Source organism: Eptatretus burgeri, chromosome 18, assembly GCF_056783735.1.
Source record: "Eptatretus burgeri isolate ZD-2024b chromosome 18, Ebu_testis_v1, whole genome shotgun sequence".
NCBI lineage: Eukaryota > Metazoa > Chordata > Myxini > Myxiniformes > Myxinidae > Eptatretus > Eptatretus burgeri.
The window spans coordinates 46142634-46158815 of NC_140978.1; the positions used below are offsets into that span (position 1 = coordinate 46142634).

At 44.5% G+C, this 16182-nt stretch overlaps 1 protein-coding gene across 5 annotated transcripts in view; it reads left to right on the forward strand.

Moving 5' to 3' along the window:
• Window positions 1–4949, forward strand: part of HDAC3 (histone deacetylase 3) — a 72980-nt gene extending 68031 nt beyond the window's left edge. For all 5 annotated transcript variants that reach the window (XM_085864168.1, XM_085864165.1, XM_085864170.1 and 2 more), the window contains 6 exons: window positions 1865–1929; window positions 2665–2754; window positions 2858–2916; window positions 3019–3098; window positions 3339–3499; window positions 3625–4949. In XM_085864168.1, coding sequence (XP_085720294.1) covers window positions 1865–1929; window positions 2665–2754; window positions 2858–2916; window positions 3019–3098; window positions 3339–3499; window positions 3625–3694 — 525 coding nt within the window. In that variant the 3' untranslated portion in view covers window positions 3695–4949. The remainder of the gene's footprint in view (window positions 1–1864; window positions 1930–2664; window positions 2755–2857; window positions 2917–3018; window positions 3099–3338; window positions 3500–3624) is intronic.
• Window positions 4950–16182: the final 11233 nt, after the last annotated feature.

The following is a 16182-nucleotide window of genomic DNA, read 5'->3' on the forward strand; positions in this document are numbered from 1 at the left end:
TAATTTTAAAATCAAACTGTGAAAAACTTGCACCCACATTTAGCAGCTTATTGAATTGTTCGTTGAAACCAGCCTGCTGGGAGAGGGACGATTCCACATACATGCAAGCCAGGTATGGCTGCACTCGACATACATGGGTTTATTCTAAAGTGAAGGTACTGCTTCCATGGGCTTGCTATTCATTAACATTTCGCCAAAATGCTGTAATAAATGAACAGGGAAAAATATGTTGGCACAACTATGAAAGACAAATTTATCTGTCCTATTACACGGCCGCATAGCCTCGGGACTCTAACGCATTGACTTATACATTGTGTGCATGCTAATACAAGTTACTTGTCAACTCTAGAGTCTAGACTAGTCCGATAAATCCGTCGTCCATCCAACTAGTCCGATAAATCTGACGTGCTATAGCTTTTTTATTATTCTCTTTTCTTCATTGGTTTCTACTGGCACTACATGACGACAGCAGGAATAAAATAAATAAAAATGCAACAGAACGTCAGATTTATCAGACTACTCGAGACAATTGTGTCGCAAGGTGTGTTCTGCACACAAGTTTTCATCGTATCCGGACAGCGAGATTGCTTCGTTGTATGCGCGGAGAGACACGGCCAATTACATGCGCTGGCCTTACGATTCATTCGCCGCAGAGAAACATGTCCGCTGCGATGGTCACATCACCTCACTAAAATATTTCTGATATCGAACAGTATGCAAGTCGAATTTACATTATTGAATTACGAATAGGATTTTGTCTAACCAGTTGTTATTGCCGAGTCTTCCTTCGATGTTCTCCCGATCATAATGAACTCCAGGAATTTCATCGCCATTTTCCTGTGTTTGTCCTGCTTCGGGCTCGAACTGCTAAGGCCGTATTCCATTTCCAGCTGCCTGAACTTCACCTCCCGCGACTACGTTATCCGACAATTCTCCATCTGATTCAGACCAAAATCCTTCATTTCTCTCACACTCACTGTCGCTACCAGACAAATCAAAGTCCATGTCATCCATTATTCAAAACCAAATGTTTGATTTTTTTTTAAAAGCAGAAATGAACGAAGTGATTGAGTCGATCAATCGAATGTGGAAACGCGCAGAAAGCCAATAGAATCACGTAGACCACCAACCCGAGTAATTTACGTGCAGCCTTTGTCATCCTGCAGTTAACGTCATGTTGGTTACGCCCCTTTCAGTAGAATTTTTAGGGGCCTTCCCGAAGAGGTTTGTTTTTTTAATTTTACATTTTACAGAACGAGTATTGTGAAAAAACATTGTCAGATCTGAAATCACGATGGAAAACTCCTATAGGACATACAGTATATACTGTATATATGCAATTTCAGTACTTTTGGGTGTCATGGGACATTTAAAAACACTAAGTTTCCTGTTTGGAATTATTTTCAATTTTGCTTGACTGACAGGCAGGCAGACAGTTAATAAATTTACCCTACTCCTCTCCATGTGCGATTGGGATGAATACAGAGCCAAAGTACGGTGAAATGAAAGACTTGTCTTCTTTCTCATGTTGCGATTAGTATTTAAAATATAACATCAAATTTAAATAAGTTGTTCCTCAATCCAACAGGGGTAACTGCATCGGCGGTGCCCCCTGTAGGCCAAATAATGTACAAACATAAAATAATCTAAAATTGCAGGGAAAATATCGGAGATCCACCACCTTAAAATTTAGGGAAATGTGTCTCTTGGTCCATTAAGGGTTAATGCATCTTGGGTTACCAGTGTTGAAGTCTTGCGATGTTTAACACATTTTCATATTTTTTTGTGCGTTTTTTTTTTTCCATTATAAACTTTTCCCAACTTTGTTGAGTTGTTTTGTGTCACCCACTGTGTGTGCTGCCAGTGCGGGGCTGACTCACTGGGTTGTGACCGTCTTGGCTGTTTCAATCTCAGCATAAAGGGCCATGGGTGAGTCTACCTGGATCTTCAGTGGTCCCTCGTTGTGGCCGCATTTTTAGTTAGTTCAACGCTGTGTGTACCAGTCCTTTTTATGCCTCCGCTGATGAAGTCGCAGGAGGCATTATGTTTTCGGGTTGTCCGTGCGTCCGTGATAGGTTTTCGTTACCGCGATAACTTAATGGCTGAAACGATCCAAGTCAAACTTGGTACAAGTATGTATAATGATAAAATGAAAAACTGATTAGATTATGGGGTCAAGATGTCAAAGGTCAGAGGTCCCATTTGGTAAAAATTCTGTTATCATGCTAACTTGTGAACGAGTGATGGGATTTTGACCAAACTTGGTATAATTATGTATAATGATACAAAGATGAACTGATTAGATTTTGGCATCAAGAGATCAAAGGTCAGAGGTCATGTCAGGTAAAAATGTGATACTTGAGAACAGCTCAAGGGATTTAAATTCAAACTTGGCACAAGTATGTTTCATGATGGAATAATGTGGGTGGAAGTATATTGGTCGACATCGCATTATGTCTAGTTTGTCCTTGTCCTCTTGTTGGCAATAATGTTGCGGTATTCCCAACTTTTGTAGCTGGTTGTGTGTTCAGTTAGTTAATCTATCTCTGTCTCGGCCTCTATACTCATTCACACACCCTTATGAGAAAATAACGTGCCTAATGCCACTTCTTGCTTCATCCAAACCAAAATGGCGCAAAAGACTGAATGATATGTACCTTGCAGAGACTGCGTGTCCTTCGTGAAGTCTTTCAACATGCCGCTATTGGTCCTTGGAGGAGGAGGTTACACGGTGAAGAATGTGGCTCGCTGTTGGTGCGATCGCTGTCCTACTTACTAAGCATGTACGTTTCATGGTTAATGATGATGTAACTGATGATGAAACCTTCCTGGAATCCTCTTTTGTTTGATCTTTCAGGACTTACGAGACGTCTATGGTGGTTGATGAACAGATCAGTGACGAACTTCCATACAATGGTAAGCAGATGAGTCCAACAAAGTTTTCTTGCCCTTTAAGATTGTCATCTCCCCAATATACCGGTGACCTCTTTTGCCCCACTCACTCACTTTTTCTCCCAGAATATCTCGAGTACTTCTCCCCTGATTTTAGCTTACACCCAGACATCAGCACACGTATTGAGAACCAGAACTCAAAACAGGCAAGCAATCGCACAAAACGCACACAACTTAATTTTGATTCATCCCATTTCTTTCTGACAACCTGTTGTTATTGACTATTGATCAGCAACTACTGATTATTACCATTATGCAAAATTGGACACACATTCCTTTGACTTTGACATCAACATTGGGAAACAAATATACCATCACTTAGTTTACGCCCCAGGATATATGTCCTTTTGTAGAAATGTAATCAGTTATTTAATTTTGTTGTCCAGTACCTGGAACAAATCCGACAAACTGTGTTTGAGAACCTCAAAATGCTGAACCACGCGCCTAGCGTGCAGATCCATGATGTTCCGAGTGATTTGCTCAGCTACGAGCGCCGGGACGAAGGAAACCCGGATGTCAAGCCTGGGACCGATGACTTCATCACAAAGTACGTCTCTAAATACGTGGCGTGCTTTGTGCATCCAAAGATATCCATTTGATTCCAGTACGTGGAGTGTTGTTTATCCCTCATTTGTTTATTTAATTTTTTGTGATTTTCTCCCGTGTTTCCAGGGTAGAGCCTTCGAATGAATTTTACGATGGTGATCATGACATTGACAGAGAGAGTGATGTCGAGGTGTGAGAACAACAGTTAGACGAGTTGTAATCGTTTGAACCTCCCGATAAACGCTCGTTGGTCGGACAGCCGATGTCGAGAGCGAGAGGGGGCTCCGGAACCAAACCGGCCATAGTTGCTGCTGCAAGTTGACTCCTTGCACTGTTTGTTTAAACTCGGTGCCCTACGCCTTGAGGATCTTGACATACCTCTTACATCACTGTCACGTGTTCCACAAGTGTTGGACCTCAACTGTCTGCTATATTTGCAAGGCTTCAAGGTTTTTTTTAAAAAAATTTGTTTATTCTTTTGGATGCACGAGGATTTTGTACACCTTTTGTCACGAAACATTTCAATAATACCAAGGGTACCATTTAATGGGAACCGACGACCTTGAATTTTGTTTTTCCTGAAATTATATCTGTACAACTACCCATTGAAAGACTAGTTCAATTTGGACATGAACTACCACTCCAAATGAGCATTTGCCATAGTTTGTGGACCTGTTACCTGGGAAGCGTCGCATGTCCTGCAAAGCGTTGTGTGATCTTGGGATGCTTTATGTGACCTTGGGCCACATGCTTGACCTGGGGTAAAGACCACCGATACTGTATTGCTCATCGGAGTAATTTTTTTTCAGAATTCCCATGAAATACCAAAACCTTGCATACCCGTATGTCATGCTGTCAGGGCTACCAAGGGGAACCTGCTACTTCTGGGTCACCTGGCTGTTTATGAATGAATGAAAGTTGATACAATTCACAATATTTGAATTTTTGAGTAGTTTGTACATGTCGAAAGAGGTGCAGTTTTAACTTGAGTGTAATGTCTTTGTCATGAGGGTAACATGTTATTCTGTTTGGGTTGAGGTTTGAACATTAAATCCTTTTTATAGGGGGAGGGCATTGGGGTGGGGTTTCAAGGGGAGGGGCATGTTGGCCTCATCTCTTGAATTGTAATTTTGTAAACTGTATCTGTGGTTTTTACATGAAGTATTGACAGCGTACATAGATTTGTCTAGTTTATTTGAAGAGTGTCGGACTTTGCGTTGGAGGATAAGTATGTTGGTTTGATCTGTTGGATGAAATGATGGTAAGTGTTATTTAGCATTACCTGGTGTTCTTTATTTTAGTTTTGAATGAAGAATGAAAAAATTCTGAGTGCCAGTCTGAAATCACATTCTTTCAAACAAGATTTTGCAAAATCTTTCTTTAAATGTTTATCATCATCCTCTTAGTTATCATCCCACATGATAATACAAAAAGCGTTTGTTTTGTTGTGATTGTTTGTTTGTTAGACTTCTTTGCACTCGTACACCATTGGATGGAATGGGTTAAAAACTTATGCACACGAAGGCTTTAGTAGGTTGAAATAATTTATTTGAAGGTGATCTCGAATCATTCCACAAAGTCCACAACAAGTGTGTGTGTCTACTCTCAGGAGAGCCAGAAAACATCTGTTGAATCTCAAAAATGAACTTTCAAACTCGTCTCCCACTGTCAAACCTGGTGGTGCCTTTTTAAGTCTGTCTATGGTGTATGCTCCCCTTCCATCCCTTCCCTCACTTTAAATGGCACCACAACTGACTCCCCTCGTGACAAGGCCGAATGCCTCAATTCGGTGTTTGCTTCAAAATATTGTGTACCTAATAAATATATATATATATATATATATATATATATATATATATATATATATATATATATATATATATATATATATATATATATATATATATATATATATATATATATATGTATATGTATCGTTCTTGCTCTTTCTCGCTCGCTTGCTCTTGCTCTTTCTCTCTCCTTCCTAGTCAAACCCAACTGCTCCTGAATTCTATGTCTTACACCTCAAAAGGTGGAAATATTTCTGGCAACCCTCGACTCTGACTCTGACTCTGCAACCGGACTGGACGGTATCAGCTCACGTCTGCTCTCCTGCTCTTACACTTCCTTTCTCTGCCTTTTTCACCCTGTCATTTACCATAGCTCATCTTCCATCTCCTTGGAAATCAGCCAATGTCGCAACATTACATAAAAAGGTCCAAAAACGGATTCCCTTAACTACAGCCCAATCAGTTTGCTTCCAATCACCAAGGTCATGCAATCCATCATTGCAGTTGATATAAAATCATTCCTTTTCTCCAACAACCTAATCTCAGATCATCGATTCAAATTCAGACCTGATCTCTCCACCTTAAACATGTTGCTTCTACAATCCCAACAATGGATAGAGGCCCTTAATATCAGACATGAGATCAAGGCTGTCTCTCTGGACATATCTCGAGTTTTTGATAGTTTGACATCCCACCTTGCCCTCCAAACTGTCTGCCTATGGAATCCAAGGCCAACCTGCGTAGCTTGATGCTGTTGAAACAAAGGCCTTCAATATCATTGGAATCTCTCAAGGTGAAGCTGTCTATTGGCCTATCACTTCGCCATCGCTGACAGGTCGGTGGTCTCTCTGTCTAATTTCGCCTCATTTCTGCACTTGGACCCTCTGCCCTCTCCATACTTTGTCACCCCAGGTATCTGCAGGACACATGTGGTCCACCAGCAACCAGCAATCCACCAGCACGAACCTTAATCCCCTCCTGGTGAAACTGCCAAAATCCAGGATCACTGCTCACCTCCATTCATTTATTCCTCTCTCTTTCCTGCCTTTGGAACCACCTTCCACACTCTGCAATCTTCCTCCCTCCAGGTATTAAAGACGGCTGTTCACCACCATCTCAAGTCAAGTCAGGTCAGGTATGGGAGCATGCGCCAGAGCAGCGCATTTCATATAAATTTGTCCTTGTCACACACTCAACCTGTCCTCCAAATCCGTCCATAACGTTTTGAGATATCCGGCTCACAGACAGACATTGGTGAAAACATAACCTCTGGCAGTGGTAATTAATAGACATACTCACATGAGTCGACTGAGGTTTCACCTCAACAACGGTTCACCATCCACCTGTGTTTTTCGGTTTTATATGCAGTATATATGTACAGATATCGTCAATCGGATGAAAATTGAACATTTGTGATTAACCTTTTGACCCATTAACCTCAAACTATAAGCTTCAAGCTTGTCACTACCTCTACCAGGTGGTTAAGTTTCATGAAGAACGGAGTAAAAATGTGACTTGTAGGTGATTATCATACAGACAGACAGATAGAATAACAGACCAACCAAAATACGGTTGGAAAATTACACGTCACCCTACGTCCTATTGTCCACATTATACCATTTACATCATACCGTCAATAAATTGTCGGAATTTATTTGGAGATGCTACGCAGAGTCATTGGAAACATGCGTGGAAGACTCAAGGGATGCCTGTGTCGAAACAGAGGTCACCTCAAATCAATAGCATGCTCTGTGCTCTATTTTAGACGAGAAAGTACAACCCCATCACTTTGCTGATGGGGGTATTGAAAGGGGGGGGGGAGAGAGAGGTGGAGTGGAGAGAAAGTCGGCAGGAGGGAGGGGAAGCAAGGAAGGGGGAGGTGGGAAGAGCTACACCTCACCAATGGTGCTATACACTGTGGGAGGGAAGGGTGTGAGGAGGGTGTGAGAGGGAGAAAGGGAGGAGTATGAAAATAAAAAGACACCAAGACCTCTACAATGAAGTGAGAAGATCCTGGAAGCTGAAGAACACCAAAGTTGTACCACTGATAGCTGGAGCTAACCTCACAGAGATATTAAACATGGGGGCAATACCCCAGGGCACTCACCTGGTAATGGCTGGATAAGATAACCAGGGAACCACTGGTAGGCATGGATGACCCACAAAATATATAATGGAGAAGAAAGTAAATACCTATGGATTTATTTTTTAATGCCATGAGCAAACCATGGTACATCATGGGTGATAAAGGTTGTGGTCAAGTTTCATCAAAATTGTGTGTGTGGCTTCAGAAAAGAAAGCAAACACATATTTTGGGGGGCAATCCCCCTCCTTGTAAAACCCCTTTGACCACAATTTTTTTTAAATCTCGTGAATAAACTTTAGTGCATCACGGGTGATGAAGGTGGTGGTCAAGTTTCATCGGAATTGCATGTATAGTTTCTAAGAAGAAAGCAAATGCATATTTTGGGGGGCAACCCCCCCCTTAGCCCCTATAGAGCCAGATTTTTCTAATGTCATGAACAAATTTTGGTCCATCATGGGTGATGAAGGTTGGAGTGAATTTTCATCAGAATTGTGTGTATTGTTATTGAGAAGAAAGCAAATACCTCTGGGGGGGGGGAAACCAACCCCACCCCCCCACCCCCCAAAAAACTCCCTTTGTAGACCCCTTCAGGCCCTCTTTTTTATGCCATCAAAGGTGATGATGGTTGTGGTCAAATTTCATTGAAATCATACGTGTAGTTTCTGAGAAGAACTTGCAAGTATTTGTGAACGGACCGACGACGTGCCATCCCATAAGCTCCCCGGAACTACTTGTCAGGTCAGGTATGGGATGGAACATGTGCCGGAGCAGCACGTCGCTATTGTCCACTTTCCGCAGGTACTCCAGGGGCCTCCGTCTGGCATTGCCCAAGGCAGATGCCTGGCCCATCCCCATCTCCTTGAGATGCTGATCAACCTGCTGCAACCACGAGGCATGTGGTCAGCCCATTAGCACCCTCCACTCATGAGGCTCCCTCGCTGAGATAATCTGGTGAGCAGGATCAGCATCAGGAAAACGAGCCATATGTCCATACAACTGCAGCTGACGCTCATGGACTATGCAGGTAACAAATCTCATTTGAATCTCTCTCTCAAGTCATCCCCCATACAAAACCATGATCTTTTCTGCACCTCTTACACCACCCCCACCCCTCCCCAAAATTTTGCTTATGTATCCATAATGTCCACCCTTTGCGTTCTCCCTTACCCCTTGTCATTACCTGCATCTCTTGTTTGTCCATCTCCATCTACTTTCTCCCTCTGCCCTGCTGTTGGTGTTTTTCCCTTTCTCCTGCTGTTCCCTTTGTTGTGTTGTGTCCTGATTTGTTCTGTCATAGCTCTTCCATGAGTTGAGAGCAAGTATATAAAAAAATGTGTAAGGGTCAAGGAGGCGAAGTAGTCCAAAGGGTGTAAAGGTCTTCAGAAGTCAAAGGGGTCTAAAAAGGATTTAAAGGCTCTTTAAAAGTCCAAAGGGTATGTTCCAACAGTTGCTACATGTCTAAACGGTAAAGGGGTCTAAGTGGAGTAAAGGTCTTAAGGGGTTTAAAGGGTCAAGGGGTTGAAGCAGTGTGAAGGTCTTCAGGAGTCTCAGGGGGTATCTTCTTCTTCTTCTTCTTTCAGCTGCTCCCGTTAGGGGTCGCCACAGCGGATCATCCGTGTGATCCGCATAGTGATTTGGCACATGTTTTACGCCGGATGCCCTTCCTGACGCAACCCTGGTCGCCTCTTACGACACAGGGATATGGTACACCTATTTTAACTGGGGTATACACCGGCCCAGTATACTGGTACTCATTAGCATCTTGAGTATATAAAGTATCTTGGGGTATAAAGCATCTTAAAAGTTCTCAGGGGGCTGGAGTGTTAATGTCTAAAATTTACATTCCAGTTCGTAATTAACAGACGTAGTCACGGTCCAAAAATACGTAACCAATAGCATACTTGCATTGAAACAGGACGTAACGAGAATGGCATCAGGGAGAGCCCATACATTTTGTGTCCAACTGATGGGCTGGATCTGCATCCAGAGGACTCTAACCAAAATCTAATCGGCTTGTTCTTGCCACCGACTCAACTAATCCCCCAAATTTGTCATAACCCGTGAATAACTGATATGTCGTGCTATCGTTTTTGGCCCCAACTCTCAATGCTGAAGAATCACTTTGAAATAAAAAAATTAATGGATCCAGATCTTCACCAAATTCATATCAATTTGTCCTTGTCACACACTCAACCTGTCCTCCAAATCCGTCCATAACGTTTTGAGATCTCCGGCTCGCAGACAGACGTTGGTGAAAACATAACCTCCGGCAGCGGTAATTGATAGACATACTCACATGAATCGACTGAGGTTTCACCTCAACAACGGTTCACTATCCGCCCGTGTTTTTCGGTTCGAAATGCAGATATCGTCAATCGGATGGGAATTGAAAATTTGTGATTAACCTTTTGACCCATGAACCTCAAACTATAAGCTTCCAGCTTGTCACTACGTCTACCAAGTGGTTACATTTCATGAAGAACGGAGTAAAAATGTGACTTGTAGGTGATTATCATACAGACAGACAGATGGAATAACAGACCAACCAATATACGGTGGGAATATTACACGTCACCCTACGTCCTCTTGTCCACACCATACCATTTACATCATACCGCAAAAAATTGTCGGAATTTCTTTGGAGATGCCACGTAGTCATGGGAAACATGCGTGGAAGACTCAAGGAATGCCTGTGCAGAGGTGACCTTCAAGAAATATATAGTATGCTTTGTACTTTATTTTAGACGAGAAAATGCAACCCTGTCACCTCTATGACCCACTTTACCTTTCCGGAGCAGCGCGTCGCTGCGTCCACTTTCTGCCGATACTCGAGGGGCCTCCGTCTGGCCATACCCCAGGCAGATGCCTGGCCCTTCCCCATCTCCTTGAGATGCTGATCAACCTGCAAGTGCAAGTCTCATATCCGTAGAGAAAGACTATAAGAACCTGAAGACTCGGACTTTTGTCCTGCACAGGTACCATTGGTGCCACACCCCATGATCCAGTGAATACACAACTCCCCAGTGAATCCATTACAGCCAGCAGTGACAAGAATATCACTGGCTAGGTAAGTGAATCTCTCTGTGACTTCAACATCCTCACCACAAACAGGCACACACAGGACAGCAGCATCCAAGATGTCATTGAAAGCCTGGATCTTCGTTTTGACCGAGGAAACCAGTAATCCCAGCGGCTCCGACTCGTCATTCAGCACCTCTAAGGCCTCCAAAAGGATATTGAGAGTCTCTGCAAAGATGACTGCATCGTCTGCAAAATCAAGGTCAGATATCTTGACATTCCCAAACGATGCACCGCAGCTTGATCTCTCTGACATCCTCCCAAGAATCCAGTTCATACAAGCGCTGAAAAGTGTTGGGGGCTAGTACGCACCCCTGATGAACTCCAGTAAAAACTGAAAATAAGTCGGATATGGTATCACCACATCTCACAGTACCAGAGTGTAGTTCAGACATCAGATTGATCAGTTTTGGTGGCACCCCACGAAGACCAAGACTCCTCCAGTGGGCATCCTGATTCATTGAATCGAACGCTTTACAGAGATCAAAATAGGCTGCAAGCAGCCCCTGCCGAAACTCTCGTCTGCGTTTGGTGAGGACCCAAAAACAAGGATATGGTCAGTTGTTGACCTCTGGTGTAAAGCCTGACTGCTCTGGATGCTGGTGCTCAAGCAGATGGTGGCGAACCCGATGAAGAATTATCTGAGCAAAGACCTTGCCCGGCACTGAGAGCAGCGTCACCCCTCGGTCATTGTTGCAGCCCTGGCAATCACCTTTCCCTTTCCAGAGAAGGACAACAAGGTCCCTCTTCCAGTCAGTTGGGATGATGCCTGTGTTCCAGGCAGAGCACAGAACTGCATGCAACGACACGAGTGCATCATTTCCACCAAACTTGAGAAGTTCAGCATGGATGCCACAGATCCCAGGACTTTACCCCATTTCAATCGGTTCACCGCAGCCTATGTTTCCATAAATGAAGGTGGGTCACATTTGATTAGAGGGTCAGTAATGGGGATAGTAACACCCCTGACATCCAACTCAACAGCTGGTGGATCAGCCTGGTACAACCGCTCAAAGTAACCGGCTCAGCAGACCTTCACTTCACTCGTCTGTCAAGAGCCCACCACCCTCCGTTCTATCTGCAGCGCACCTTGGGATGGGCTTGGGGGAATTCCCCTGTAAGCAGGACAAGAATCACTTGACCACATGTGATGCAAAACCCACAGATTCCTCACACATTGGCCTCCTTGTCCACCCGTAGTGCACGTACAGTTTTACGGCTCAGCTGCCTGAACAGCTCAGCTCTGCCATTCAGCTTGGCCCTGCAACTCTGGTCAATGGTATCCAGTATCCCTTGAGAGACAAAATGCTTCTTCGCTCGAAGCAGAGTTCCAAGACATCCACCGGCAACAGTAAGGACGGTGGTCTTGAAGGCACTCCACAACTCTTCAGGATTCCCCAAAGCACCCAGACCCCCCCCTCCCCAAATCTCAACTCAGCCTGTTCACAAACTCCTCAGCTACCCTCTCATCCTTGAGCTTACCAACATCCAGCTTAGGCTGGGATGGTACCATTCTCCCGTATTTTTGCTGCAACTTCAGAGTTGCTCCAACAAGCCTGTGGTCGGTATTGAGGAACTAAGCAATACCCTGCAGTTCTGTAGCATCTTCCAGCGACCATCAATGAGCACATGTTCAATCTTCTTTGCCACACCACCAGTGTTAGAATACCAAGTCCAGCGATGAGCCTGTGGGCACTGAAACCATGAACCAGCCACACTAAGTCCGTGACTTCTTGCAAAGTCAAGGAACTTGGTGCTAATCTGGTTCACAGTCCAGACCCATGGGGACCAACATATGTCTCATAACCACCACCACCAGTTCCGGTCGATGCATAGAAATCCCCCAAGACAAGAAGAGTACCTCGCCTGGGGCACTGATCAACCACAGACTTGAGCGTGGCATAGAATGCGTCTTTCACATTGAGATCTCTCGTCTCAGTTGGAACATATCCAGACGCGAGGGAAACGACACCCAAGGAGTGACAAATCCTTTGTCTCATACGCTTGTTGACCGGTGTTACTTCAATCGTCATTGGAGTCAGCTTATTGGACACAGCTATAGCAACTCCACAGGCATGGTAACTTTCAGAGCGACCAAACCAATTGTAGGTGTAATCATCCACCATGATCTCGCCGCAATCTTGTCTCCGAACCTCAGAGAGTGCTGCAATACCTATGTCCAAATGCTTGAGCTCAGATGACATCAGAGACAGGTGATCATCCTCTCTTAGGGATAGGACATTCCAGGCACCTACCCGAAGGGACCGCCTCAGGTTAACCCAAGGAGACCGCCGTCTGATGGATGACACCTCAGCATCACCCCAACATACACTGCAGCAATTTGACCCGTGAAGGTTATCCCATGGTTTTCATCCTCTCATCAAAGAGTGGGGGTCCACCAGGCTTTGCCCCAATCCTGTCATCTGGTGAGCTGCTCTGCAGAGGGCAGCTGCACATGAGGTACTCCCATGGAGTGGGTTTTCAGATTTCTTTGTGGTACGTTTTGCGGAATGAAGGGTTTTACGGTGGCCGGAGTGCAAATCCTGCCACCAACCTCCTAAAAAAAAAGTAACCCCACAAGAGAGTGTGGGAGTTTGTTCCAAAGGTGGGGAAAAAGATGAATGAAAGGGTGAAGAGGAGCAGTGATTTTTGATTTTGGTAGTTTTACCAGAAGGGTGTTGCTGGAGGACCTTGAGCACCCTGCGGAAATGTATGGGGCACATTTCTCAAACAGAGCAGGAGGGGGGAGGAGGTGAGACTGGAGAAGACAGAAAGATCATCGACCTGTCTGCAGTGAGAGAGTGAGAGACGTAGTCTCAGCGTCATCGCCGGAGATACCAATGATGCAAAATGCCTTGGTTTCCACAGCGTGAAGCTGAGAAAGGTGAGAGGCGGGAGAGCAGTACTCCCTCAGGCTGCGGCCGAAAGCTTTGTTTGTGGTCAGGAGCTAAGGTGCGTCAAGGAAGGACTTTGCACGATGGAGGATGCCCAGTCGGTCACCTGTCCCTGAATCCAACCTCGGAAGACTGGCTTTGGAGGCCAGCTCGGAAATGTGGCTTTCCCAGGAAAGATCATGGCAGATCAAGAGACCCAGAAGCTTAAAGGAGAGGACTTCTTCAAGAAGACTGTTGAGAAAGTAGATTGGGAGGGGGGGGGTTAGTTTCCAGACATACCTTTCGGAGAGACATCGTGAGAGTGTGAGATTTGTCAGGGTTGAGAGACATGTTCCATGTGTTGAACCAGTTTGTGATTTTATCCAGATCTGCAGATGGTGAAGAGGCTGCTGCTTGCAAATCTGAGGGATTAGAGATGGTAAGGCAAAGGTTGGAGTCATCAGCAAAGAGATAAAGAGGATTTTCCATGGAGTCAGAGAGATCATTGATAAAAAACAGAAAATGAACAGGGTGCAGAACACTACCTTGAGGAACTGCAGCTTGGACAATAAGAGGGGATAAGAGAACTCCATTAAGGGCCACACATTGGCTGTGACAGGAGAGGAAGTCTGCGAGGGATTGGACATTCCAGGCACCCACCCAAAGCGATTGCCTCAGGTTAACCTGAGGAGATCACCGTCTCGTAGACGACACCTCAGCACCATCCTGCCGCACACCACCGCAATCCGACCTCGGAAGGTTACCCCATGCTTTTACTCATCAAAAGAATGGGGGTCCTGAAGGTTTTGCCTCATCCCGTCATCTGGTGAGCTGCCCTGCGGAGGGCACCTGCACAGGAGGTACTCCCACAGAGTGATTTTCAGTTTTATTTGCATTTTTAATGTGTTTTTCCAGAATGAAATGTTTTACGGTGAGCAGAGTACAAATTCTGCCACCCACCTCCTAGAAAAAGGTAACCCACCTTCAGGATGACTTCCACAGACACAGGTGGGCACCAGCTATGAATGGCCGTTGGCTCGCAAGGAGTTCCTCCTCCCTTTGACAGGTTTTGCTTTTAACCGTGCTGGCTGTACAGAACCATGCACCAACCTCACCAGGAAACCAGGTGGGGGAGGCTGTTTCTTCACCGACAACCTGACCATGAGACAGGTTAGTTCAGGTTTATGTGGTGCCATCCTCATCCTCTGCTGTAACAATTGAAGCTTTACGTACCATGTTTGCATTGCATGGTATTCCAAACTCCATTGTATCAGATAATGGATCATCATTTACGAGTTCAGAGTTTTAGAACCTGATTAAAATGAATGGCATGAAGCACTACACCTCTGCCCCCTACAAACCTGCCAGTAATGGTCAAGCCAAACGTGCTCTTCAGATCATCAAGAATGGTCGAAGCCACGTCAAGGAAGACTCCATTCAATGTCGTTTAGTTCATGTGTTGCTCAACCACTGTACCAGACCACATCAAACCACCGGTCACTCACCTGCCAAGCTTCTGATGGGTCGTTAATTAACAACACGGTTATCATTAGTGTACCCGGCCGTAATGGTCCAGGTTGAGAATAACAAGTATCAACAGAAACGTAATCACAACCAAACGTCTGAATACCGCAACTTCCAGATCAATGATCCCGTATACGTGTTCAACTCCTGATGTGGAACCAAGTGGTTATCTGGCATCATTATCGGTAACATTGGTGAAATGATGTTTCTTGTGAAGTTGTGTGATGGAAGATGCATAAGTAAACATGGTGACCAACTCAGGTTACGTCATGGGGAGCGAAACATTCAATCGGCTCAAGTGCCTTTGTCACCCACTACTGTATCAACACCATCTGCGTTTGAACCTCAGGTGTTTCCTCATGAAAGCTTTTCACCCATCAATGTACCTCAACTCCTTTCTGACTCTGTACCCCTTATTGAGAAACCTACAGCAGTTGCAAACAAGGACAGCCCTCCACTAGCCCTTAGAAGTTCAGGTTGTGTCTGAAAGCCTCCTGGACATCTTGATTTGTAATAAAATAAAACAAGTGGTGCCAGGCACAACAAATCCCACCCATTTAAGGCATAAAGTTATTTTGGGGATCAAATTTAAATTTGATACATCCTTAACCTGAATGTTGATTATAAGGAATATTTTAGTCTTAGTTTGAAGTCAATTAAACCATTTTGACGAAGTTACGACCGTAAAATGATTTTGATCTTTTCGTGACCTTGACCTTGACCTTTGATCCAATTGGACCCAAAAGTTAAAGGGGTCGTCCAAGGTTCATTTCCAACCTGTGGATTAAATTTGATAGTGTTTGCTAAAGCCGTTTTGCCTTAATGCTGCTAACAGACAGACAGACAAACAAACAAGCCGGTAGGTGGACATGGGTAGTCGACTACCCAATAGAACCTGACGCGATGGGCCCGTTCGATGGGGAATGACCTGAGGATTAAGCACAAGAAAATTCATGATTCTAGCTTCAAGGGTTAATGCTGCAGATTGTTTTTTCGTTAAAATACCCCCACATTTAGAGGTTTTTCGGCCGTTGCTAGGCAACGGAGGGGTCCATGGCAACGGTTCTTTCTCACACATAACTAGGACATACCATGAACCTGCCATACCAGTTTCATGTATGTCTGACTCATAGTCTCTGAGATATAACGAACTTCGTTTTTTTATTTTATTGTTTTTGACCAGGGTTCATTCAAAGTCCTCAGCTCCTCTTCACTTCCATTTGGAAACTGTGGCTCGTTCAGGTGTCCTTGGTACGAAGAATACACCTTTGAGTAATTGTGATATTAATTCACGAAATCCCTGATCCATCCATTATTTATACACGTCGACGCC